This window comes from Carettochelys insculpta, chromosome 17 (assembly GCF_033958435.1).
Source record: "Carettochelys insculpta isolate YL-2023 chromosome 17, ASM3395843v1, whole genome shotgun sequence".
In the NCBI taxonomy this organism is placed as follows: Eukaryota; Metazoa; Chordata; order Testudines; family Carettochelyidae; genus Carettochelys; species Carettochelys insculpta.
In genome coordinates this window covers 15,464,101-15,489,029 of record NC_134153.1, presented here as the reverse complement: position 1 = coordinate 15,489,029, position 24,929 = coordinate 15,464,101, and the positions used below count along the sequence as shown (strand labels likewise).

Here is a 24,929-nt window from a genome sequence, read left to right as displayed (position 1 = left end):
TCCTATTTTGTTTCCAGAAGAAGGATTCTTCTGAAAACGGGATTTGGTTTCGAAGGAACCCTGCCTACATGGCTGGTTTTGCTTCCAAGAAAGCCTGTTCTGGAAGCGCGATCGCACAAGAATATGCAAATGAGGTGTGAAATATGTAAATCTGCACTTTACTTGCATTTTCAATCTCACTTATTTGCATTCCACTTCTGAAAGCAGAATGCAGTCTAGATGTAGCCTAGGTGCGGCTCCTCTTAAACAAGAGAGCAAAAGAAGCTGCTGAGAGCCAGACAACCAAGAAGTGACAATAACAGGAGCAAAACAGATACAGATTTCTAGATGGATGAGGGGAGAAGCATTATAGAAGCCTGGGAAGAGCACCATTGGACTAACCATTTTAGCAACAAGCAGCAACTAAAGTAGGGTAACAAAGGTTTCATAAAGTAAGCTTGTCAGCTTTTTACGTATAACTTTTCTGGCAGTGTGGGATAGTAGCTAAGATTTCAAAACAAAAAGCAGTCAAGTAGCACTTTAAAGACTAGCAAAATAGTTTATTAGGTGAGCTTTCGTGGGACAGACCCACTGAAGAAGTGGGTCTGTCCCATGAAAGCTCACCTAATAAACTATTTTGCTAGTCTTTAAAGTGCTACTTGACTGCTTTTTGTTTTGATAGTGTATAGACTAGCACGGCTTACTCTCTGTTACTAGCTAAGATCTGTGTGGCTACGTCTACACGTGCACCCAACTTCGAAATAGCTTATTTCGATGTTGCGACATCGAAATAGACTATTTCGATGAATAACGTCTACACGTCCTCCAGGGCCGGCAACGTCGATGTTCAACTTCGACATTGCTCAGCCCAACATCGAAATAGGCACAGCGAGGGAACGTCTACACGGCAAAGTAGCACACATCGAAATAAGGGAGCCAGCCACAGCTGCAGACAGGGTCACGGGGCGGACTCAACAGCAAGTCGCTCCCTTAAAGGGCCCCTCCCAGACACACTTTCATTAAACAGTGCAAGATACACAGAGCCAACAACTAGTTGCAGACCCTGTATATGCAGCACGGACCCCCAGCTGCAGCAGCAGCAGCCAGAAGCCCTGGGCTAAGGGCTGCTGCCCACGGTGACCACAGAGCCCCGCAAGGGCTGGAGAGAGAGTATCTCTCAACCCCCCAGCTGATGGCCGCCATGGAGGACCCCGCTATTTCGATGTTGCGGGACGCGGATCGTCTACACGTCCCTACTTCGATGTTGAACGTCGAAGTAGGGCGCTATTCCCATCCGCTCATGGGGTTAGCGACTTCGACATCTCGCCGCCTAACGTCGATTTCAACTTCGAAATAGCGCCCAACACGTGTAGACGTGACGGGCGCTATTTCGAAGTTACTGCCGCTACTTCGAAGTAGCGTGCACGTGTAGACGCAGCCTGTGTGTTTTAACAGGAATGCATAAGATAGTTATTAATTGCAACTGTTTATGTAAAATTTAGAGCAGGAGTACCCAAACTTCCTGTTGCATGTCTGCCTTCTTACCAGTAATGGATTTTCTTCACACACACACACAGACACAGACACACAGACACACACACACCATTACAGCACAACTGGCCCAGCGGGCCCAGCAGAAGAGCTTAGACTGGAGGTGGAGCTGACAACAGTACAGGGGGTGGGGAAGGAGCTGGGGCTAGAGGCAGAGGTCGCTGGCGGATGAAGAGGGAATGAGGTCAGAGCTGGGCTTAGGGGCAGAGCAGGAACTGGAGACAGAGCTGGGAACAGAAGCAGGGAGCAGAGAGGGCTGGGGCTGGGGGAAGGGGCAAAACAGGGACTGTGTGTTGCTCTCCCCACCTCCATTTGGGACTAACCCAGGCGCTGCCACATTCTCGCTCACCAAATATTCCTCCGCACCCCCCGCAAGAGCCATGTCCCACAGTTTGGTGCCCACTGATTTACAGCAAATTTAAGACTGGCTGTGGGCAATTTGTTTCAAGCCGGCCATTTGTAGCAAAGTGCTTTGCAGAGAATCATTTAGCCTATATGCTACTGTAGTTTGAAAGTGCTTTAAATTTGCCATAAGAGATTTGTGAAAGAATTTTTTTAGTGTCTGCTGCACTAGGGATTATGAGCTACCTTAGTAAATATCGAATTGCAAACGAATACTGTTTGTGTCACTTACTTTTTTGGAAGGTTATATCCACATCCTTCAATTTTTTCCCAGCCCTGGAAGCCTGTACCTTGGGAAGGACAGCTTAAGGGGGCAATAGGTAGGTCATTCTGGAAACACTAAAGGATGCATTTTTCAAGATAACAGCACTGCATGTATATATGCATGATCACAATGTGCAAGTGCAAATATCTCTGTGTGTAATACACTGGCAAAGTGCATCAATATCCCTTTACAGTTGCTTGCTGGGCAGAGGTAGATAGGAGACTATTCTGCCACCAACTAATGGATTTGCCTTTTTCATCTTGGGTAGCAGAGGCCTGTGCTATTCCTGCTGTGACTCAGCAAAGAGGGTCATCACTCCTACACTTGAAAAATTTGAACACTGCTTATTCTCCATATCTGAAAGATAAAACTCAGTTAGCAGAAGTAGAGCAGTGCAGAGAAAAGTGATTCCATATGGCAGAGGCTTCCAGTGGTTCACCCTTTGATTTTTGTTCTTACTTAGTGCTAGGGGAGGGATAGCTCAGTGGTGAAAGGGGTAAACTGTGAGATGCAAAAGTTTGCAGACAATACTAAACTGCTCACGATAGTTAAGACCAAAGCAGACTGTGAAGAACATCAAAAGGATCTTGTAACACTGAGTGGTTTGGCAACAAAATGGCAAATGAAATTTAATGTGAATAAAAGTAATGCACATTGGAAACAAATAACTCCACGTATACATACACTGTGATAAGAGCTAATTTGCCTACAACTAATCAGGAAAGAGATCTTGGAGTCATTGTGGATAGTTCCCTGAAAATATCCACACAGTCTGCAGCAGCAGTCAAAAAGCAAACAAGATGTTAGGAGTCATTAAAAAAGAGATGGAGAATAAGCTGAAGAATATATTATTGTCCTTATATAAAACCATGGTATGCCCACATCTTGAATACGTTGTACAGATGTAGGTCACCTCATCTGGTAAAAGATATAGCATTAGACATTGTTCAGAAAAGGACTACTAAAATGATTAGGGGTTTGGAACGGGTCCAACATGAAGAGAGATTAAAGAGAAGGACTTTTCAGCTTAGAAAACGACACTAAGGGGGGGGGCTGTGATAGAGTTATATCAAATTATAGGGGGGCGTATGATAGCATTATATCAAAGTGGTGTGAATAAGGAAATATTATTACTTATTCCCATAATATAAGAACTAGGGGACACCAAATGAAATTAATGGGCAGCAGGTTTTAAACAAATAAAAGGAAATTCTTGTTCAAACACCGCACAGTCAACCAGTGGAACTCCTTGCCAGAGGAGGCTGTGCAGGCTAGGACTATGAAAAGAGCTAGATAACTTTATGGATGTTAGGTCCATTAACAGGTATTAATCAAGATGTGTAAGACATGGTGTCCCCAACATCTTTTGTCAGAAGCTAGAAATGGATGGTTCACTCCCACTGAGGCACCTAGCACTGGGCCACTGTCAGCTGACAGGATATTGGGCTACATGGACCTTTGGTCTGACCTGGTATGGCTGCTCTTATGTTCTTAACTTTTAAATGTTCTGTGAAAGGAAAGCAAGCCTGATTCCAGGGCAAGCTCCCATGGACCATGGATCCAGAAGATCGCTGATTCTGAACCAATTTGGCAGGCAGCCTTAACATTGCAATTGGCAGTTAAGCAATTCTTACGGTATTGCGGACTGTGCCTTTGAGAACTGAGCCTCCCACAAAGAGAGGTCTCAGTAGGGTGCTGTATAGCTATTTCTGTTACGCAGGGCCAGTTGGAATTAGCAACAGGATGAAGCAGGTGTGCAAAAAACACCCAACATTGGCTTAATCTTTAGCTATCGTTTAGCAAGCAATACGATAACCATCAAACACCCACAGGCTCAACTTATACTATTATATGATAGATCTCGCCCACGCCTCACAGCTCCCACTCAGCTCAGGTAACAAAATGCCCCCACTCAGTTTCTAAACCAGTAGTATCCTGGCGTCTTGCTAATAAAATTAATTGTAAGTAGCTGGCATGTTTCCAAACAAATGCTGTTCATCCCTTCACTGTCACAAAGCTCTGCTGTCACTTCTTAATCATCTTCATTCATACATCTAGAGCCTTGCTTTGCTTACTTTTATAGAAAAATTGATGTACGCACCATTTATATTCAGCAGTTAATTTGCACAAAGATTAAAGTTGCAGCAAGCAGTTTGTAAGCTATTGGAATCTGAACAGTAACGTGTTCATTCACTCTTGTGTTTTGGACTTCATTTCCATTTTCCTGCATAGCTCTTGAAGTCCTACATCAGCGGTCAGCACCCCCCGTATGGGTGCCAAGTGTGGCATGTGAGCTGATTTTCATCAGCGTGTGAGGCAGGAGCTCAGGTCTACCCTCTCCTTCCCCATGAACCTAGCAGCTTGCTCCAAGCCTTGCCACCTGTGGGTTTTAAAAAAGACCATCTAATGCTGCCAACCACAACCTAAACATTAAAGCCCTGCATCTTTATTTGTTAATGAAACTGTTGTAAGTAGGACTATTAGTGGCTTTAAAAAGTATCACTGGCACTTGGATCATCTCTACAGCTCAAAAGGTCAAATTTCATCACTTCTGTCTCAGAAAGGTTGCTGACCCCTGCCCTACATCAAACCGACTTTATCAGCTTTGCAAGGTAAAATTACTAAAAATCTGACAGCATTCAACACAAGAAAGCCAAATATTTGTCCTGTATGATAGTTTTTTTTTCCAACTTTCACTACCAAAAGAAATAAAGTGGCTATAAACGTGTCAACATTTTAGTACAATTAAGCTGTTGCTTTTATTACATGTAAAGCAACCAACTTCCACTCCCAGTGACACTCATGTTGTCACTACTGTGTCACCAAAATTTTGAGCAGGTGGAGGTGTCCATGTGTATGCACGGAACATAAGACATGGATTTGGTTTAATAGTTTTTTTTAATGACCATGGTTTCACTTTTTCTCTGTCACAAGTTTTCATTTTTTACATTATAAATTAGTCCTTTTTATTGATCCTTTTAGGTCTGGCCTTTAAGCCTAATTTTTTCTTCTGCGTTTTCTGCTCCCCTTTTCAGCCTTTTATATTGGTTTCCTCACTCTCCAGATTTCTGTTCCTGAAAGTGAGGGCTGGGGCACACTGCAAGAAAAAAAGAAAAACATGACTCTGACTCTTAGGCCGTGTCTACACGTTCCCCAAACTTCGAAATGGCCACGCAAATGGCCATTTCGAAGTTTACTAATGAAGCGCTGAAATGCATATTCAGCGCTTCATTAGCATGCGGGCGGCAGCGGCGCTTCGAAATTGACACTCCTTGCCGCCGCGTGGCGTGTCCAGACGGGGCTCCTTTTCGAAAGGATGCTGCGTACTTCGAAGTCCCCTTATTCCCATGAGCTCATGGGAATAAGGGGACTTCGAAGTAGGTGGCGTCCTTTCGAAAAGGAGCCCCGTCTGGACGCGCCGCGCGGCGGCAAGGAGTGTCAATTTCGAAGCGCCGCTGCCGCCCGCATGCTAATGAAGCGCTGAATATGCATTTCAGCGCTTCATTAGTAAACTTCGAAATGGCCAGTTGCGTGGCCATTTCGAAGTTTGGGGCACATGTAGACGTAGCCTTAGAGACTCTTAGCCATGTGGCACTTGGGCTATAGTACTGTGTCTACACAGACAGCTTCTGTTGATAGAACAGCCTTTTGTTGGCAAAACACACCAAGCGTCTACACGGCTAAAATGCTCTGTTGAGAATTTGTTGACAAAACTCAGCTGTTCATCGGGCACAGTGTTATCACTGTTCCCAATCATGACTAGCGCCTCTGTTGATAGAGTGCCTGTGTGGACACTGCTGTCCACAGAGAGGGCTTCCAGTTCCCCAGGCAGCCCTGTTTGCAGAATTTCTTGTCAGCTGTTCTGTTGAGAACTGGCAGGACAGTGTGGCTGCTCTCTGTCTTCAGAACAGATTGCTCTTTCGATCTGCTAGTGTGGCACTAAATATATGGAGCTATAGATATCTCATAGCACTGGAAAGGCCCCGCAGAGGTCATCGAGGCCAGTCACCTGTACTCACAGCAAAACCTATCACCATCCCTAACAGACTTTTTTATTTCAAATCTCAGTGCCCTGCTCCCCAGATGGGCCACTCAGGGACTGAATTCTCAACCCTGCATTGTGCAGATCAATATTCGAACCATTGAGCTATCCTTCCACTGTAGGCTATGTCTACACTAGCCCAAAACTTCAAAATGGCCATGCAAATGGCCATTTCGAAGTTTACTAATGAAGCACTGAAATGCATATTCAGCGCCTCATTAGAATGCCGACAACCACAGCACTTTGGAATTGCTGCAGCTCGCTGCCACGCAGCTCATCCAGACGGGGGCTCCTTTCGAAAGGACCCCGGCAATTTCAAAATCCCCTTATTCCTAACAGCAGATAGGAATAAGGGGATTTTGAAGTTGCTGGGGTCCCTTCAAAAAGGACACCCCTGCCCCAACGAGCCACGTCAATTTTGAAGTGCCATGACTGCTGGCATTCTAATGAGGTGCTGAATATGTATTTCAGTGATTCATTAGTAAACCTCAAAATGGCTAGTGTAGATTTGGCCCTAAAGTCTATTGCACCAGATCCTGAAATGGCCTCCTCAAGGAGTGAGCACACAAACCCAGGTTTTTACAGGCCACTGCTCAAACCTCTGAGCTATCCAGCACCATGCTGTCCATAGAGGTACTGTTGAAGTTTCTCTGTCATCAATGACTTCTGTTGACAGAAGCTGCCTATGTAGCCATAGGCTGTGTGTACACTTACATTCCTCTTTCAAAAGAGGTATGCAAATGATGTGAATCAAAAATGCAAATGAAGTGCAGATTTGACTACCTGACACCTCATTTGCATATTCTTATTTTGAAAGAAAACCAGTGTAGATACTGCTCTTTCGAAAGTAACCCCCCACCACCACCACCACCACCGCCCCCAAAATCTTCGAACGAATCCTTCTTCCCATTTTTAAAAAATGGGAAGAAGGATTTCTTTTGAAGATGGGGTTTCCTTTCAAAAGGGCAGTGTCTACACTGGTTTTCTTCTTTTGAAAGAAGCTACTTCGACATAAGAATATGCAAATAAGGTGCCAGAAATGCAAATTTGCACCTCATTTGCATTTTATTAACCTCATTTGCATATCTCTTTAGAAAGAGGAATTCAAGTGTAGACACAGCCATAGCATAGATGGTTCAGTGTGGGCTGGAGTCCAGATTCCAAGACGCTTCCTTGTCAGCATGTTTCAGAGCTCAGACTCCAGCCTGAGCCCAAATATCTACACTGCACTTTTTTAACCCCACTGCCTGTGTACTGCAGACCTCAGTCAGTTACCCTGTGTCTACACAAGCCCCTTCCTTTTGAAAGGAGCATGTTAATGAGCAGGTTCAAAAGATGCTTTAAAAACCAGGGGGCCTTTTGGAAGGGCCCATCTCCACAGGCGGAGCAAGTCGAAAAGCCGCACTTTTGAATCGCCGCAGCTGCCCTTATGCTAATGAAGCACTGCATATTCATTGCAGCGCCTCATTAGCATCTTTCAAACCTGCTCGTTAGCATGCCCCTTTTGAAAGGAAGGAGCTCATGTAGACCCAGCCTTAGTGATTTAGTGCTGTAGGTTTTTTTCCTTTTTAGCACTATTGATGGAAAGCTCTTTCCATTGACTGCTACTGGTGCTGTTGTCATGCTCAGCTCTTTAGCAACCTAAGGACTTTGCTACCTAAGGAAATTAACCAAAATAGCTGCGTAATATTGTGGAATAAGCTTATTTCACAATAGCTATTCTCGTCAATTTCCTGCTGCACCCAAGCCCTCATTTTAACCACACTATATCAGTTCCCCCAATCCACAGAATGACAATAATTTTTGTAACTATTGAGGCATTAGCTTGATGGGCAGGATATAGGCATTAGTCACTAGTGTTTGTCAGATATGCTCATTATATAAAACAGTGTGTGCGGTCTACATTAACGCCACAGTTCCTGAGCACAGGAAGAAATTATTGTGTTTGGCTGCCATCACCTTCAATAAACTTGCGAGCACTGATATGGCCTATCTGTTAATGTAAATTGAAAAAAGTCATGATAACAAATAATGAGTAAGAAAAGATTGCAGCAGCAGGCAGGAGTGTAATTAAAAAAAGCTCCTTTTATCTAAAAATTTCATTAAAAACAAAGAACCACTCAAAGATATATAGGACATATATTTTAATTAAACTGCAGCTGCTGCTTTACAGTCTCGGCACACAGCCCGCATTTGTCTGCTCTCGACAGCTATCATTCACTCCAACCTGGCCCTAAGGTCCCATGGTGCAAAAATGTCTGATGGGGCTGACAGTACCACCGAAATTCACAGTGCAATGGGAACTGATCCAAATTCTATGCCCAGGAACTAGAGGTGGACCTGAACCACAACTTTCATCTCCCAGCTCATACCAAAATCTAAACGTCCTCAGGTGCAAGGAGGTGTGTAGATTTACTACTTGCTTTGCCATTGATTAGTAATTCCAAACAGATGTCAAAGCTGTGAATCTGGGCTCAGGATGCCATTTTCCAATTTGGGCACATTGCTTGGGAACTAAGGAAAGAAACGTTAAGTCCATACTCACCTTGTTCTGAAATGTACTGGAAGCTAAGACCTTTTCCTCTCAATAAATTCTTTGAAATAAAATTATTCCTGGTCACTTCTGATGTAAAAAAAGAGGAAAGATTTGGAGAAATGTGCACCCAAGCGCTGTGATCTCCACAAGGACCATATGCTCTAGTATCCAGCATCTGTGGCCTAGTTTTGTGCTTTTACCCCTATGAAAAATTCACCAACCATTATGGCCTGTACAAGAGCAAATGCCCCAGCTGCAAGAAAAACTGAGACTGGAGTTACACTTACGGAGTAGCTCTGTGTTTAGAAAAGGCTGTTATCAAAAGTTCAGCTCACAATTGTTGCCTGTTTAAAAAAAAAAGTATTAACAAAATTTTTGTGTGCAATTCATTGAAGGCTCACATACTGGGTGCATTTACACTTGCATTCCTCTTTAGAAAGAGATATGCAAATTAGGGGAATTGAAAATGCAAATCAGGTGTGTGTCTGCATATTTAACAACTTATTTGCATATTCTTATTTCAAAAGAGCTTCTTTTGAAAGAAGAAAACTAGTGGGCTGTGTCTACACGGGCACATATCTTTGAAATAGCCATATTTCGAAGATTACTAATGAGGCGCTGAATTGAATGGTCAGCGCCTCATTAGCATTAGGATGCTTCTGGCCACGGCGCTTCGAAAGCACAGCTTTCGAAAGCGTGCAGCTCAGCGCAGCTACATGGGGCTCCATTTCAAAAGGACCTGCAGCTTTCGAAATCCTCTTATCCCGATCAGTGATCAGTGATCGGGATAAGGGGATTTCAAAAGGTGCGGGGTCCTTTTGAAAAAGACCCCCCCAGTAGCCACACAGAGCCGTGCATTTTCGAAAGCAGTGCTTTCGAAGTGCCGCGGCCAGAAGCGTCCTAATGCTAATGAGGCGCTGACTATTCAATTCAGCGCCTCATTAGTAATCTTTGAAATGGCCATTAGGATGGCTATTTCAAAGATCTGTGCCTGTGTAGACACACCCATGTAGACGCTGCTCTTTCGAAAGTTAAAAACCCATCTTCGAAAGACTCCTTCTTCCCTTTATTTAATGGGAAGAAGTCTTTCAAGGATGGGGTTTACTTTTGAAAGAGCAGCATCTACACTACTTTTCTTCTTTTGAAAGAAGCTCTTTCAAAATAACAAAATGCAAATGAGGTGCCAATATGCAAATGTGCACCTCATTTGCATTTTGATGCCCCTCATTTGCATACCTATTTCAAAAGAGGAATGCAAGTGTTCACACACCCAGGGGAATAGTGCCTATTTTTGAAATATATGCTGTTAAGCTGCAAATAGCACTTATTACAAAATAGCTATTTTGAAGTAACCACTATTCCCCGTCTTAACAGCACCCAGTTTGAAATTAATGTCATGTGTGCAGACTAGGTATTTCAAAATAGCAAAATGCTATTGCAAAAAAAAGTTTTGTGTGTAGCAGCCCTATTTTGAAATCACTATTTCAGAATAGCTATTCCAGAATACTTTATTTCAAAAACATCAGGCATAGGCCGTGTCTACACTAGCCAAAAACTTCGAAATGGCCACGCATTTCCCATGCAGTCCCATCTGCTCATAGGAATAAGGGGACTTCAAAGTACGCGGGGTCCTTTCGAAAAGGAGACCCGTCTGGATGAGCCGCTTGGCGGCGAGCCGCGTCAATTTCGAAGTGCCGCGGCCACCCGCATGTTAATGAGGCACTGAATATGTATTTCAGCACTTCATTAGTAAACTTCAAAATGGCCATTTGCCTGGCCATTTTGAAGTTTTTGGCTAGTGTAGATATAGCCATAAGGAGCTACTGACACAGGGGGAAATGGCAGAGGTGCTTAATGATCCTTTTTTCTTTGTTTTGATTCCACCAACAGGGTTGGTGGTGACTGGAAACCTAGTATCCTGAATGAAAGTGAAAAAGGGAGCTAAAATAGGGAAAGACCAAGTTAAACTTTACTTAGAGAAGTTAGAATTCTTCATGTCATGTATGCTTAATGAAATACATTCTAGAATACTAAAGGAGATGACTGAGGAGATGTCTGAGCCATTAACAATTATCTTTGAAAAGCCATGGAAGAAATTCCAGAGGGCTGGATAAGGGCAAATATAGTGCCCAGCTATAAAAAGGGACAACCTAGTGAATTAAAAACCAGTCAGCTTAACTTCTGAACCAGGAAAAATATTGGAGCAAATAAATAAGGCATAAATTTGTAAACGTCTAGAGAATAATAAAGTTATAAGAAACAGACAATGTGGATTTGTCAAGAACAAATACCATCAGGCCAAGCTGATAGCTTTCTTCATCGGGTAACAAGCCTTTTGGATTGGGCAGAAGCAGAAGATATGGTATATCGAGCTTTTAATAAAACTTTTATTCAATTCAGTTGGTTTACAGTCATACTGGAAATGGGTTCTTCAGGGATCAGGTCTGGGGTCAGTTCTGTGCCATATCCTCATCAATGATTTAGATAATGGCATAGAAAGTACAGTCTTGAAGTTTGTGAATGATGCCAACCTGGGAGGGGTTTCAAGTGCTTTGAAGGATGGTGGACCAAAAGCTAAATATGAGTCAACAGTGTAACACATGATTATTGGATATATTAACAGGAGTGTTGTGAGCAAGACATGAGAAGCTATTCTTCCACTGCACTGATTAGACCTCAACCTCGAACTGTGTCCGGTTTTTAGCACCACATTTTGAGAAAGATGTGAAGAAACTGGAAGAGGTCAAGAGAAGAGGGGGGAAAAAAAACCTCAAGGAAACATGATCTGTATAGGAAGACTGGAAGTGTTTGTTTAATCCAGAAAAGACAAGACTGAGAGGGTACATGATGGCTGCTTTCGAGTATCTAAGAGATTATTACAACGAGGAGGGAGAAAAGTTCTTTGTCTTAAGCTCTGATAATAGTGCAAGAAACAATTGGCTTCAGTTACAGCAATGGAGGTTTCAGTTGGGCATTAGGAAAAAATTCCGAACTGCCAGGGTAGTCAAACACTGGAATAAATTGTGTAGGAAGGTTGTGGCATCGCCATCACTGGAGATTTTTAAGAGAAAGTTACACAAACACCAGTCAGGGATTGCCTAAATGGTGGTTGTCCAGCTATGAGTGCAGAAGACTGGAACTGATGACTTCTCAAAGTTCCTTATGGTTGCATTGTTCTATGTACTATATGATGTTATCTGATTAAATTATAAAAATCACTCGTTCAGTCATTTGCAAACACCTGTCAGGTTGGTTTACATGGTGCTTAGTCCTGTCATGAGTACAGGGGACCAGAGTTGATCACCGCATTAGGGTCCTTCTAGTTCTATGATTCTATGTTGCTTTCACAATCGTTCTCTAAATGTCCCTAGAGGTTTCTGGACATTTGCTTCCTATTCACATTGGGGGTCGGTTGGGGGAAAACAAGTCAGAGGATGGCTGAACATACTGAGGGGAGGCAAGCTGCATACCAAGAGTAGACGTGAACAAACATATGCCCTTTGAAGCTAGTGGAACCTGCTCATGGCAGTGAGCACTACATGTGGCAGAATCAAGCTATGACATTGTGCCAGTCTATGCACTTAGAAGAGACATGCTGGTTTTTATTAACGGAAGGCTTTGCAGGGTGTGCATCATTCATCGATGATAAAATTTCCATAAAGAAAATATAGAGCCTACCAGCAGAGGTACCTTATGGCTGCCAGTTGAACAAAAGACATCAGAAACAGAGAGTACCTTTTACGTACTCAGGCAGAGAGAGCAGAGGAAGACAGAGTGAAGGCAGTGGCACCTGCAGACGTTACTGAGCATGCTCAATGCATTTGAGCATGCTCCATATAAGCCAACTAGCAACTCTGGGGTGGCATGTGACCCTGCATGTGCATCAATTCTGCCCACCATATACCCTCAATATTCCAGAGCTAACAATACCGAGTAACCACCCACCTGTCTCTCCGTTGTCAAGGCCTTTTAATTCTTCTCCAACTCGATTAGATTATTTTTAGTTTTCTCCCCAAAGGAGCAATTTATGATGGTTGTTGATCCTAGAAATCATGTCAGGCCCCAAACTCATGACATTTAAAAGTAATAATAATTTATGTGTTTTTAATATATGGCGTATGATTTGCCAGCCTTTAAGGTGCATTCAGGTCATTGTATGTTATTCCATACTTAATTTCTTTAAAAAAATGAAAGTTGAGATTCTCTTAAAATCAGTCACTGTGATAATCAGGCCCTGAGGTGTTGGGGGGAAGGCAAGCAACACCTGGTGTCCTTTAAGTGTATAGATATTATTGAAGCCAATCAGGTGGCACCACCAAAGACAGTTTGCACTCCAATAGCCCCTGCCCCCCACAATCCCACCACTGAGCGAGTCCTGGCTCTGTTACTGCTCAAACTAACGTAACTCTGGGAGCTGCTGCTTTAAGAACTGCAATAATATCATAAAACTGGGGAGGGGGCGGATAATGAAATTTAACAATACTTTCATATTTATGGTACCAAAATTAAGGTTTCGGTGCTAAATGCTGACTTCACAGATTGAGGAGTCATGCTTTGGATAAAGCTTTCATGCTGCTTATAGGTTTTCACAGGCACATTTTGTGTTAATAGGGCAGGAAGAAATATCATACAAACAGCACACAGAGTGAAAAATAAGCCATTCATAATGGGACACAAAAAGGGCTTGGCACCATTTAAACCCACCAGTTAGGACTATAGTGATGAAAAGGTTGTGATCGGCCTTTCTGTACAGCACTGAATTTCATCCACAGCTATTACCAGGAACTTTCATTTGATAAAATTTTGGAACATTAATTAAAAGTGGCACAATGGCCAAATTGCCTAAAGCCAGGTTGCCGTTGGATTAAATTTGCTTTTAGACATTTTTCACTTTAAATTGGTCTTTTGTCTTATTACAAACCTTTTGATTAATGGCTGGGCAGAGCACTGGAAAATATTGGTGTATTTCTGCTACAAGTCTCTATTGGTAATGTCATACTTAATCTTTGCCTGAGTATGTAAAAGGTGCGCTCTGTTTCTGATGTCTTTGGTTCATTTCTTTTATGGTTTTTGATTTTTTTCATCATCAGTATTTTCACAGCAGTCTTATTGCCAGTGTCTTCCATAAATCCCTGCTTTTGGCGTCTCACATAAATGTCATCTGTGGCATTGTTAAGAGAACTTTAATGCAATTTAAATTTCTGCCAAGGATTCCAAACGTCCCTGTTCATAAACCAGCTTGACCGTATCAAGGAAAATTTCCAAAGAAAGTCACTATGTTAAAACACGTTTCCTGAGCCTTATAGACAGGCCTGCCAGAGAAAATGAATGATTTCTATCAGAATTGTTAGGGTTTTTCTTCCACAATGACTGCAAGGTTAGTGCACATTGGTACTGTACAGTAAGGCCTCAGAGTACGCAAACCTAGAGCCTGTGACCCTGCTCTTACACAGCTGACCCTGATTCCTACAGTAAACCCTGGAAATGTGCGATTTCCAGTTGCACTTAACTTGCTCCCTGCTGGCCCTGGCTCAACCTCCCCCAGCTCCGGCTCCACACAGCCCCAGCTCAGTCCCCCTCCTCATCTCTACTCACCACCCGCTCATAGCTCCTGCTCACCCCCATCCCTCACCTCTGGCTCCTGCTCACCACCCCTCAGGCATAACTCTGGCTCAGCTTTCCCAGCCCCAGTTCAACCGCCCTGCTGGCTCACACGCCCCTCCATGTGCGGCTCTGGCTCAACCTCTCCCCCGCCACCCCAGTTCCAACCTGTGTGCGGCCCCGATTCAAACTCCCTGCAGCCCAGCTCACCACCCAAACAGGGCTCCGGCTCACTACCCCCATGCACAGCTCTGGCTCAGCTCCACCCCTCGCCACCCCCCCTGCCCCCGCAGCCCTAACCCATCCAAGGGATATCAGTTAGTCTACTCTCATGAGTAAGGGCAGGAGGCCTAGCTTTTTATTTGGAAATATAATTTTCCTGGTATAGATTGGTCCATGCTGTGTATCTGAGGTTAGAATGTAGTCTTTTACATGTACAGCCTGCGCTGTAAGGCTGTCTACACTTGACCCCAACTTCGAAGTGGGCAAGGTAATCTGAGTGATGGGCGATTACTAATGAAGTGCTGCGGTGAATATACAGCACTTCATTGGGCTAAATCTCCCCGTCACAACTTCGAAGGGTCAAACTCTGAAGTGCCAGCATGCTTGCAGCTGCGGGCACTTTGAAGGGCCCACACTACTTCGAAGTGCCTTTACTCCCTAAAATTTTGGGGAGTAAAGGCACTTCGAAGCAGCACAGGCACTTTGAAGTGCTCGCAGCTACACGCGTGCCAGCAATTCGAAATTTGACACTTCAAAGTTGCCATGGGGGGGAAAATTAGCCCAATCAAGTGCTGCATATTCACTGCAGCATTTCATTAATAATCTCCCATCACGCCGATTATCATGCCACCTTTGAAGTTAGGGACAAGTGTAGACAAGCCCTAAGCATTTCAGAGCTTGTTTTTAATGTGTTTATTTTCCTTTAATGTTATCCTCCAGTGTATGGTAGGTTATATGAAGGTTTGTTTGTTTGTTTGTTTGTTAGTTTGTTTTTTAAATCATGGCTTAGTTTAAGCCTCAGAGTTATGTTTTTATCTTGTCCAGTGAACCTAATTAATTTAATTTATATATTCTTGTTGCTCTGGAGAGCTTCAAAAATGAACTCTGGCAAATGTAGTCCAAGAAAATAACAAAGGAGAGAAACAAACATCAATTTTACTGTTAACAAATGTCACTATTGGTAAATAGAACCAAGGTAAGTCATTTTGGCTATGTCTAGATTACAAGGATTTGTTAACAGAAGTTTATGTGGGCAGATACCTTCTGACAAAACTTTTGTTGACAGATCACAGCCAAACTGCCACGCTGATTGCAAGATTAATCAGGTCTTTCAACAGATAGCAGCCAGACTGCCTGGCCACTCAATTGGCAAAACGGCCAACCAGAAATGCAGCAGACAGGGCTGCCCAGTGTCCTGAAAACCCTGTATGTAGACAGAAGGCAGTCCAGAATATCCAGATTGGCCTTCTGTCAACGGATCTCTGTCAAATAGGTGTTATACCTCGTGGGGAGTGGGATATGACTGTTGATGAAAGTGCTGTGTTCTGTTGATTTACTGTCGACAGAACACCTTACGAATTTGGTTGCTCCCTGGGTTTTGTCCATAAAACCCTCTAGTGTAGACAGTCTTTGAGACCAGGATATATATTCTGACTTTTTTTAAGAGTGTGAACTCTAAAAGTGTCTGGTTTGTAGTTGCTATTTTAGCTGGAGTTCATAAATGGGCTGCTTTCATTTAAAAATGGCAATTAAAAGCACACAGCACTATATTAGGTAATTATTCTTAGTTGTACTCAACTGTCTAGTCTATAAGTACACTGCTTGCCTCTCCTGTTAACCAGAGCTGTTCAAGTTTCTGTCATAGTCACTGTACTGCCAAGAGCTGATGGACAGCTTCCCTTTAGTGCAAGTTGACCTTTGCTTTGCAGCAGAAGTATCTGGGTTCTGTATTGAATGTCACGAGAAAGTAGTAAGTGTCTGTGGAGATATCCAAGAAGGCCTCGGCAACTATGCATTTATTCTTCAGTCAAGAGCCTGAAGTTCCGTCTGCCTCCATCTGAGGGCCAGGAGTGATAAAAGAGCTGGTTCCTAACCGTCACACTGGGAATGGGTGCCAGGTTGGTGTCACCACCCGTTGCCCATCAGGAATTCTAAGGAGATTCAGAACAACAGCCAGGCAGTAGTCCCTCACGATCAGAGGCAGTATTCCCTATAAGCTGAACACTTAGGCAACCACCTAGGGGAGATTCAGGTGCTACCCAACTGATTAGCAGAGCACCTATAGCTGCCCACAGTAAGCAGCATGCATTTCTATTGGTGGTGCACATCCCACATGACCACATGGATGGAAGAAATGGAGGAAACACTGGACAAAGGCAAAACACATCTCTCCCTACACTAGCAGCTCCTAGAAAATCACAAGGGCCAAGAAGTTCCACAAATCTTGGAGTGCACTTGCTGGGGAGGGCCTAGTCCAGACTCCCTTGATGTAATCCCTTCTATTACAGATTAGATTGCAGCCTTACAGTGCTCATGCAAAGAGTATCAAGAATGTCTTTATCTTCTGCTGAGACTAATGCTCCTTTGTGGTGTTCACAGGGCAGTTCAAAATATTCCTGATTTTTCTAGTTTTCTTGAGAAGTCACTGAGGTTCTCAGACTCCCATAAAGATGCCATACAAACTGCAACTTCAATAAATAGCAGCACTGAGATTCCAAGAGAAGGCATAGTCTTTTAATTAACTGGAGTAAGCAGTAGATGAAAAATCAGACAGGTACTATTTGCAAAGGGCTGTGATTCTAAAATTCTAATATTTTGAATTTGTGTTTTAATTTCTCTCTTTACAGATAATAAGAAAACTAACAAAATGTTCATTATTACTTTTATTTGTATAATTCTTGTATCTGAGGCATTTTTCTTTGCAGGTGAATCCTATATTATTAGATAATCTATATAGCAACAGAGCTATGATCTTTCAAAAAGTTTGCAACATCTGGTTGAATAAGCCAGTAACTTTCATGACAAATGAAAATCAGACAGATAGTGCAGTGGTCACAGTCTGAAGCTGTTAATGTTGATCAATAGGAAATACAGCTGTGGATAGAAGAATGATTTTTCAGCAGGTCTGAACATTCAGTCAAATCAAAATCTGTCTGCTTCATAGTCCTGTTTGGGTCCTTTGCATGGTGAGACCATCAGATAATCTCATAAAAACATTTGACAATGAGTTTGTTTTAGAATAAGTAGTGCTTACTTGCCATAAACCGACAGCCTCTGTCTTCTCTTGACCTTTATTCCTGAAAGATGGGGTCTTGTTTCTTGAGAATTCATTGGTCTTCATGGAGTCTGATCCAGTTCGCAGCAGAGTGATTGGAAATCTTTCCACTGGCTTTGATGGGAGCTGGAAGGGGAATAGGTTGTTTGTTTGTTTTTTGTTTTGTTTTGTTGTGTCTTGTTTTTTTACCAGAGAGCATCAGAATCCTGTTTAACACAGTGGTTATTTGGCTATTTGCCGTGGGATTGGTTCTGATGGGGGTGGCTTGAGTGCATGCTCAGTTCAGGATTAACTTTATTTCAAGTCTTTCGCAAATATTTTCACTATTTTTTAAGGAATGGCTCCAAACCAAAGCCTTAGATCCGAATACATTCTCTCTCTCTCTCTCTCTCTCTCTCACACACACACACACACACACACGGCCAGTCGCAGACTTTGTTGGGCCTAGGCAATCTGGTGGGACCTGGGCTCTGGCCCCTACAAGGGGTGGGGTCTCAAGAGAAAGGTGCAGTGCTAGGACAGCCCACCTTCAGCACTACCTGGACTGTACCTCTTCTGCCACGATATCAGGAGAACTGCCCCCTTTGCCTACCTGTATGGGCAGCCCTGCTCCCACACTTAATGGTAAAGGGGTTCAAAATTACAAATCCAACTCTGGATTTTACTGCTATCCGTGAGTTGGACAAACACACAAAGCCTTGTTTCTGCCCTAAAAAGCTGAACTCAGAAATCATCTGCCTTTGACAAATCTAAACATTAGATCTATTTAGACACTGTCAACTTATTATAACAAATTATAGTGCAATAAGAATTTTACCAACTGAATCTGAACTCTATTATTTTCCCAGCTATCCAAATAGATTCATTACACAGACAGAAAAAATGTTAATTAGTTACGAGACAACTATCACTATATCTTCCTTTAAGAGACCATTGCAAGAGGGATCTAAAATTGACTAATATTTAGCTGAGTGTGACCTGTGAAACAGCAGTGTAAACCAGAGTTTGATAACTTAGTTTATTCAGAGCAATATGTTAATAACTTTACACTCATCCTAATGTTAATTGGATTAGCCTGAAATAGAAACACATGTTTCTAACAGTTGGCACACTTTTGTCAGTGTATGAACAACAATGTTTATCTCTTTGCTGCTTTCTTGATTTCAGTATGAATAATTGAAACATGATATCTCTGAAACTCAATACTTCATCTCAGGCCTAATTTAACACATTTGGCTTTATTTTCAGATGGGAATGCAGCAATACGTCAAAGTAATGAGCCTTTGTACACCTCTTCATCAGTTTCTTCAAGCAGTATTAATTGTACTGCAATTGAGACAACCTTGGCACCTTTGTGTGCTGGCTTGCTGCTTCCATTTTGGCCTGCCCCTTGGGTACAGATCCTGAATTAGCATATAGTAATGAGAACAAGAAGTCCTGTGGCACATTATAGACTAACAGATATTTTGGAGCATAAGCTTTCATGGGCAAAGACCCGCTTCATCAAATGCCTGCGAAAGCTTGTGCTCCAAAGTATCTGTTAGTCTATAAGGTGCCACAGGACTTCTTGTTGTTCTCAAAGATACAGACTAACATGGCTACCTCCCTGATATATACAGTAATTAGAGGGTCTTACAATCAGGCTTGGTGTAAGGCTAAAGGCTTAGTGCCTAAACAATGGGCAATGCCTAGCTAAAGCACCTGAAGCCTGAACAATATAGGGCAAAGCTAAAAGTAAAAACCAAAGTCTTGCTCACAGGAATGTGGCAGAGACAGGGCTGATCAGAACATTACCCCAAAGTACCAAGCACTCAGTGATACACAAACACGTTCTAGGAAGATAACAGGATGTCCTTCATTGCACCAGAACCCTCCGCATAGATGATAACTTAGCACTAGGTACATTTCGACCCAGGTTCAGTACAGGGTCAAGATGACAACATGATGGGTAGTGTTGTGTTGATGGTAACAACATCTACAAGGTAGTGGTTGCCATATGGCTACGTCAAGGGGTGTCAACTTATTACAGTTAGGGATTGTATCTGGGATATGTCATAGACACGTAACTTGTTTGTGTCTGGAAATAAAAATGTATGTCACTGGGACTGGATCATCTGGCCTGGGGAGCAGTTGGCTGGTCCTGCCGACTAGATAGTGCCATGGCCATTGTTGTACTGTATGCATGTACTAGTGTAAATGCTAGATACCTAATGTTACGTCTACATGTGAAGCCTACATCAAAGTAGCTTATTTCGATGTAGCGACATCGAAATAGGCTATTTCGATTAATAACATCTACACGTCCTCCAGGGCTGGCAACGTCAACGTTCAACATCGACGTTGCGCAGCACCACATCGAAATAGGCGCTGCAAGGGAACGTCTACATGCCAAAGTAGCACACATCGAAATAAGCGTGGCAGGCACAGCTGCAGACAGGATCACAGGGCGGACTCAACAGCAAGCCGCTCCCTTAAAGGGCCCCTCCCAGACGCAGTTGCACTAAACAACACAAGATCCACAGAGCCGACAACTGGTTGCAGACCCTGTGCATGCAGCATGGATCCCCAGCTGCAGCAGCAGCAGCCAGAAGCCCTGGGCTAAGGGCTGCTGCACACGGTGACCACAGAGCCCCGCAGGGGCTGGAGAGAGCGTCTCTCAACCCCTCAGCTGATGGCCACCATGGCGGACCCCGCTATTTCGATGTTGCGGGACTCGGATCGGCTACACGTGCCCTACTTTGACGTTCAACTTTGAAGTAGGGCGCTATTCCCATCCCCTCATGGGGTTAGAGGCTTCGATGTCTCGCCACCTAACGGCGATGTTAACATCAAAATAGTACCCAACACGTGTAGCCGTGACAGGCGCTATTTCGAAGTTAGTGCCGCTACTTCAAAGTAGCGTGCACGTGTAGACACGGCTTAAATGTCCAGAAGGCTAGAGCCAATACGTTAATGCCAGTAAACCTGGTTCCAGTTCCTTTGTACCTGGCTTGATCTGAGGTTATTGGGGCCCCTGAGAAGTCTGTGGTGTGGACTAACTGATCAGAGCCAGCACTGGCATTTGGAGAGGGCAAATATGCCTGCAGCCAAAAGTTATCAACACAGCAAGGAGCAGAACAGATGCCTGGACCCCACACCAGTGATGGCGCCTTGCTACACAGCTAATATAACATTTATATTCTACACAGTGAAGAACATACTCAGAGTCTTCTGAAGTCAGCAGAAGTTGAGGCTACACATTGTCTTTCAGAATCAGGTCCATAGAACTACATAGAAGTATCCAAACAGCCTGTCCCTATTTGTCACATGATGATTCTGAAGGTCAGCCCACGTGACTGACTAATGAACAGCATGGATATATTTGTCACATCTGTTCTTTTCAGCAAAGCTGTTTTAATGCCATCATGAAACTCATTTGCCTTGAGGTGTCACTGAAAACTCAGAGCTCAACCCAGCTTCACCAAGAAGCTTCAGTATGTTTTCAGTAACTGCCACGTGGGATTTGGGCTGCATGTATGTTTGGGCCCTGGTCACAACCAACCTTGAGAACATGTCCTCTACACAGTAGAAGTGAGAAATCGAGAAGTATAAAAGAGTATTTAATTCTGTTCTTAGAATCAGCATCGTTGCAAAGATATCTGTATGGTAGTAGGTGCTTTGGTGGTTTGCAATGTTTGGGGCCCTAACCTAACTAAACTTGTCCATTTCCACTGGGTTATGTTTTGAGTTTGTAGGCACAGTGGGTAGAAGTCTACACAAAGCAAAATACTAACAAAAGATTCACAGCTCAGCAAACTAAAACCAAGCCTTTTCTGCAAAATTCAGCTCCAAATCTACGCTGCCTCACAGTTCAGGAATGCTCGGTTTTGTTCAGTTCTAATCTATTTTATTTGGATTCTTATTCAACACACATCACCATGATATATATCTGAGCACTGTCACAGGACCTGTTGTTCAGGCACTATGGAGAGGAGGCTTAGTTGTGGCCTTGTGAATGGGGTTTGAAATTTTCCAAATCTCAGAGGTATTGGGATGTAGGATTTTGTTTCAGGCCTTTGTTTCCTTTCAATTGGAAGTCAAAACTGCTGAGGTCAGTTGTAGTCAGAGTGCCTCTTAGTTCTGCAGAACTGCAATGGTTTACAAATGGCCTCAGGGCAGATTTACGTGGTCACAATTTTCCCATTCTCCATCTGTACCTTACGCTTGACATGCCCTAAAACCTCTGTCACTTTCCAGTTGCACTAAAGATTGCCAGTACTTTACTTAAACTTTCATTTGCAGTTTCCAAGTAACTTACCTGCCAAGCACAAAGGCTGAAATGTTTGTACCAATAGCTAATGATTACCAGGTTATACCACAAATAGTGCTGAACTGCAGGTATTTGTAACCATGCTAAAAGAGCTGCAGACCTGTATACTGGGGATGTAGAGACAACCACTTCTGTCACAGTTGACCGATCCAGGTGAACACTTTGCACCACAGAAGTACAACATTAAATATTTTTTCATGGCAAAAGCTGCTTTCCTAGTAATGAACTGTATACTGTACCCCAAGCTCAGGATATGTATGGGAGCACACATGGCTGCCACCTGCCGTCAGTGATTATTTAGGCAACCACAGGGTTGATTTTGATCTTTAGAGGGCTGTGATGTAGGAGATATTTGATTCAGGGCCTTTGGACAGCTCATACTTTGAGCATCAACAGGTTTTTTTTTTATATTTGTTCGTTTTGTTTTGGGTTTTTTTTTTCCCTCCTCCCCAGCATTATATCACTATGAATCAGGAGACTTTGCAGCCCTTGGCTTTTGACTCATGTAAACCATGAGTAGAGTTGAGCCCCATATGTGTGAAGCACAATACACTAACACTGGAAACACAATACATTAATACAACACCTTAACAACTTTACCTCTTCCTGCAAACCTTTACCCACACAAGTATTACTTATGCATGAAAGCAATTCTACAGTGGCTGTGGAAAAAACTTGACACGGAAGGTTATGCAGGCTCAAGCCCAGCACTATAGAATGCCTGTATTTTCAAGTGCTTCATTTCTCAGCTGTATAGTCACACCAGGATTAGTTCATATATTTTAGTCACTATCTATTCTTTTTACAAATAGAAAGAAAAAAAGGAAATTTAAATATATTCTTTCTGGGGAAGTTGCAAAGTTAGCTGTTTTTTCCAGAAAAGCTTTTGAATTCTTTGAACTGAATTAAGGACTATACTGAGACCCACTAAACAACTTTCTGATTAAAGGTCTAGTTTATCTTAAGCTTCAGTTAAAGGGCAATGTGAGAAGCCTCACAGAAAAATTCACATGCTTTTAGAACTTCTGACATTTTTTCTTCAAATATGGCTTTATTTATTTATTTATTCATTTAAGTCTCAGTGGTCTTTTATAGACAAGGTTAAAACTAGTTTCAGACATATTTTTATTTCTGGGGACTAGGTTTTGATTGATGTATTCAGGAAAAATGTAGGTAGAGTTGGCTTTTTTGATGTCAAATGAAACAAAACCAGCTGAATTCTTTTGCAAAAGAAAGTCACCTTTTTGTCTGACTCCAAGTATTAAAAATTCATTTCAAATTTAACTTATCTGAATACATCAAGAGAATGAAAGTAAAATAGCTGAAATCCAGTTTACTGAAATGAGTCCTTGTCAGGCCTGCTATAATACTATATTCAATGAAAATATATTTCCCACACTAAGTGGTAGAGCAGTTTACTATCGCACAGGGAATCCAAGATGCTTTGTCCTTCCCTGCCTCAAGTTTAGTATCTGGAAGTAACATGAAAGGACTTGTGCTTTGAGGCCATGTATAACATATTAAAAAGGAATCCTTCCTATATTACAATCTTTCTGCTAAAATTGTCAGTATTTTCAATAGTTTCAGGTTGACCATCAAACTGTTTGAAAATAATTGCTATTTGTATATGTATTGTATAACACAATTAATCTTTAGAAGGGTCATGTCTTTTCCTGAATTCTTACTCAAGAGGCTAACCTCTCTGTTTTAAATTCTAAGCAAGAAATGAAAAGTAAAAGCCTACATCACTTGAGAACAGGGAGTGTTAATGAATAAACTTCCAAGTTCTAATGAGATAGAGAGAAATTGCCTAATTCTCCTTATTTCTGAATTACAGATTCCAACTTAATATAATACTGAATTTCATTGTCATCCAATATCTCATATAGCCCTAGTAGTTAGTTTTGTAATTGTTTTCTTTTATCTGTGTGACTAATGAAAAGTACATGATAAGAGACCCTGCCAAGAAGCAAATGAGGATATTAAGAGTTTTCACGTCATGAGATTTATGGATTAAATGTGGGAATTAAATTAGTCTTTGGTCTCATGGAAATTTATATCTTGGTCCTTGTCATATACTGTATATTTAATTAAAATGATAATATATTTTGCTTCAGATTTGTAACATTTCTTTAAACTGAAAGTAATTTCTGCTGGGGCCTTATTTATGCTGTGAATTAAAAGATGCAGAGATCTAGAGATAAGTAATAAGGTCTTTTGGGACAGTGGTCAGTGTTCATTTCTGCAAGATTATTTAGCCTTTTGATAAAGCAAATTAGAACCACTCTTGGAATTAGGATTTTCCATAATTATAATTATAGTACTATATCAATGTTGGAAAGCAGCAACATTTTGCCTGTGTTTTTGTGAGTCCTCCCCACAAAACACATCACATTGTTGTTCTAATTATTGTCATAGAATTTTGCTCAGCATTTCATAAATCCCAGAGTAACATACTAATGTATCCATTACCTTTATCTTTCAGTGTAGTTAAAAGTAAAGCTCTCTGTTGAAAGACACAGTGATTGGAATGACTTATGCTGACCAGTTCCAATTTTCTCTCCTTGTAAACTCTATTTAGTGTTACAAAAACAATTCAAAGGCAGATCGTAGGTGCCACATATCTCCTCTGACCTTTAAATCAAATTTAGTATTTCACTCTGTTGTATGCTACCAAGCAAAACTTGACAGCTTAATAAAGTGGAAATTTTAGGCAATAAATCTAAAAATTCTTCCATCATCCATGAAAAAAGAGATCAAAGGTTTTGCCTTATTGTTGAATATATTCCAAATGCGACCTTATGATTCTTGGCTAATGAAAAGCTGTATTGTCAAAAGTGAATGCCGCAATAATAAAAAAAAATTAACAAGAAATATCCTTCTGTCTTCACATTAGCCATGGCATAGACAGCATAATAGGCTGCAGTTTTCTTGGCTACATCTACATGAGAGGCCTCTGTCAACAGA

At 42.2% G+C, this 24,929-nt stretch overlaps 1 protein-coding gene across 2 annotated transcripts in view; it reads right to left on the bottom strand.

The window, feature by feature from the left end:
* The window catches only part of CBLN4 (cerebellin 4 precursor), a 107,188-nt gene that overhangs the window by 2,348 nt on the left and 79,911 nt on the right, over positions 1 to 24,929 (bottom strand). Inside the window, exon 4 of one of the 2 annotated variants that reach the window (XR_012647884.1) lies at positions 17,633 to 17,779. Coding sequence is in view for 1 of the 2 variants with exons in the window: in XM_075011792.1 (XP_074867893.1) it covers positions 17,706 to 17,779 (74 nt within the window). In the remaining variant the exon portion in view is untranslated. Of the gene's footprint in view, positions 1 to 17,213; positions 17,780 to 24,929 lie in introns of those variants that run through there. The other variant, XM_075011792.1, reaches the window with a different exon arrangement.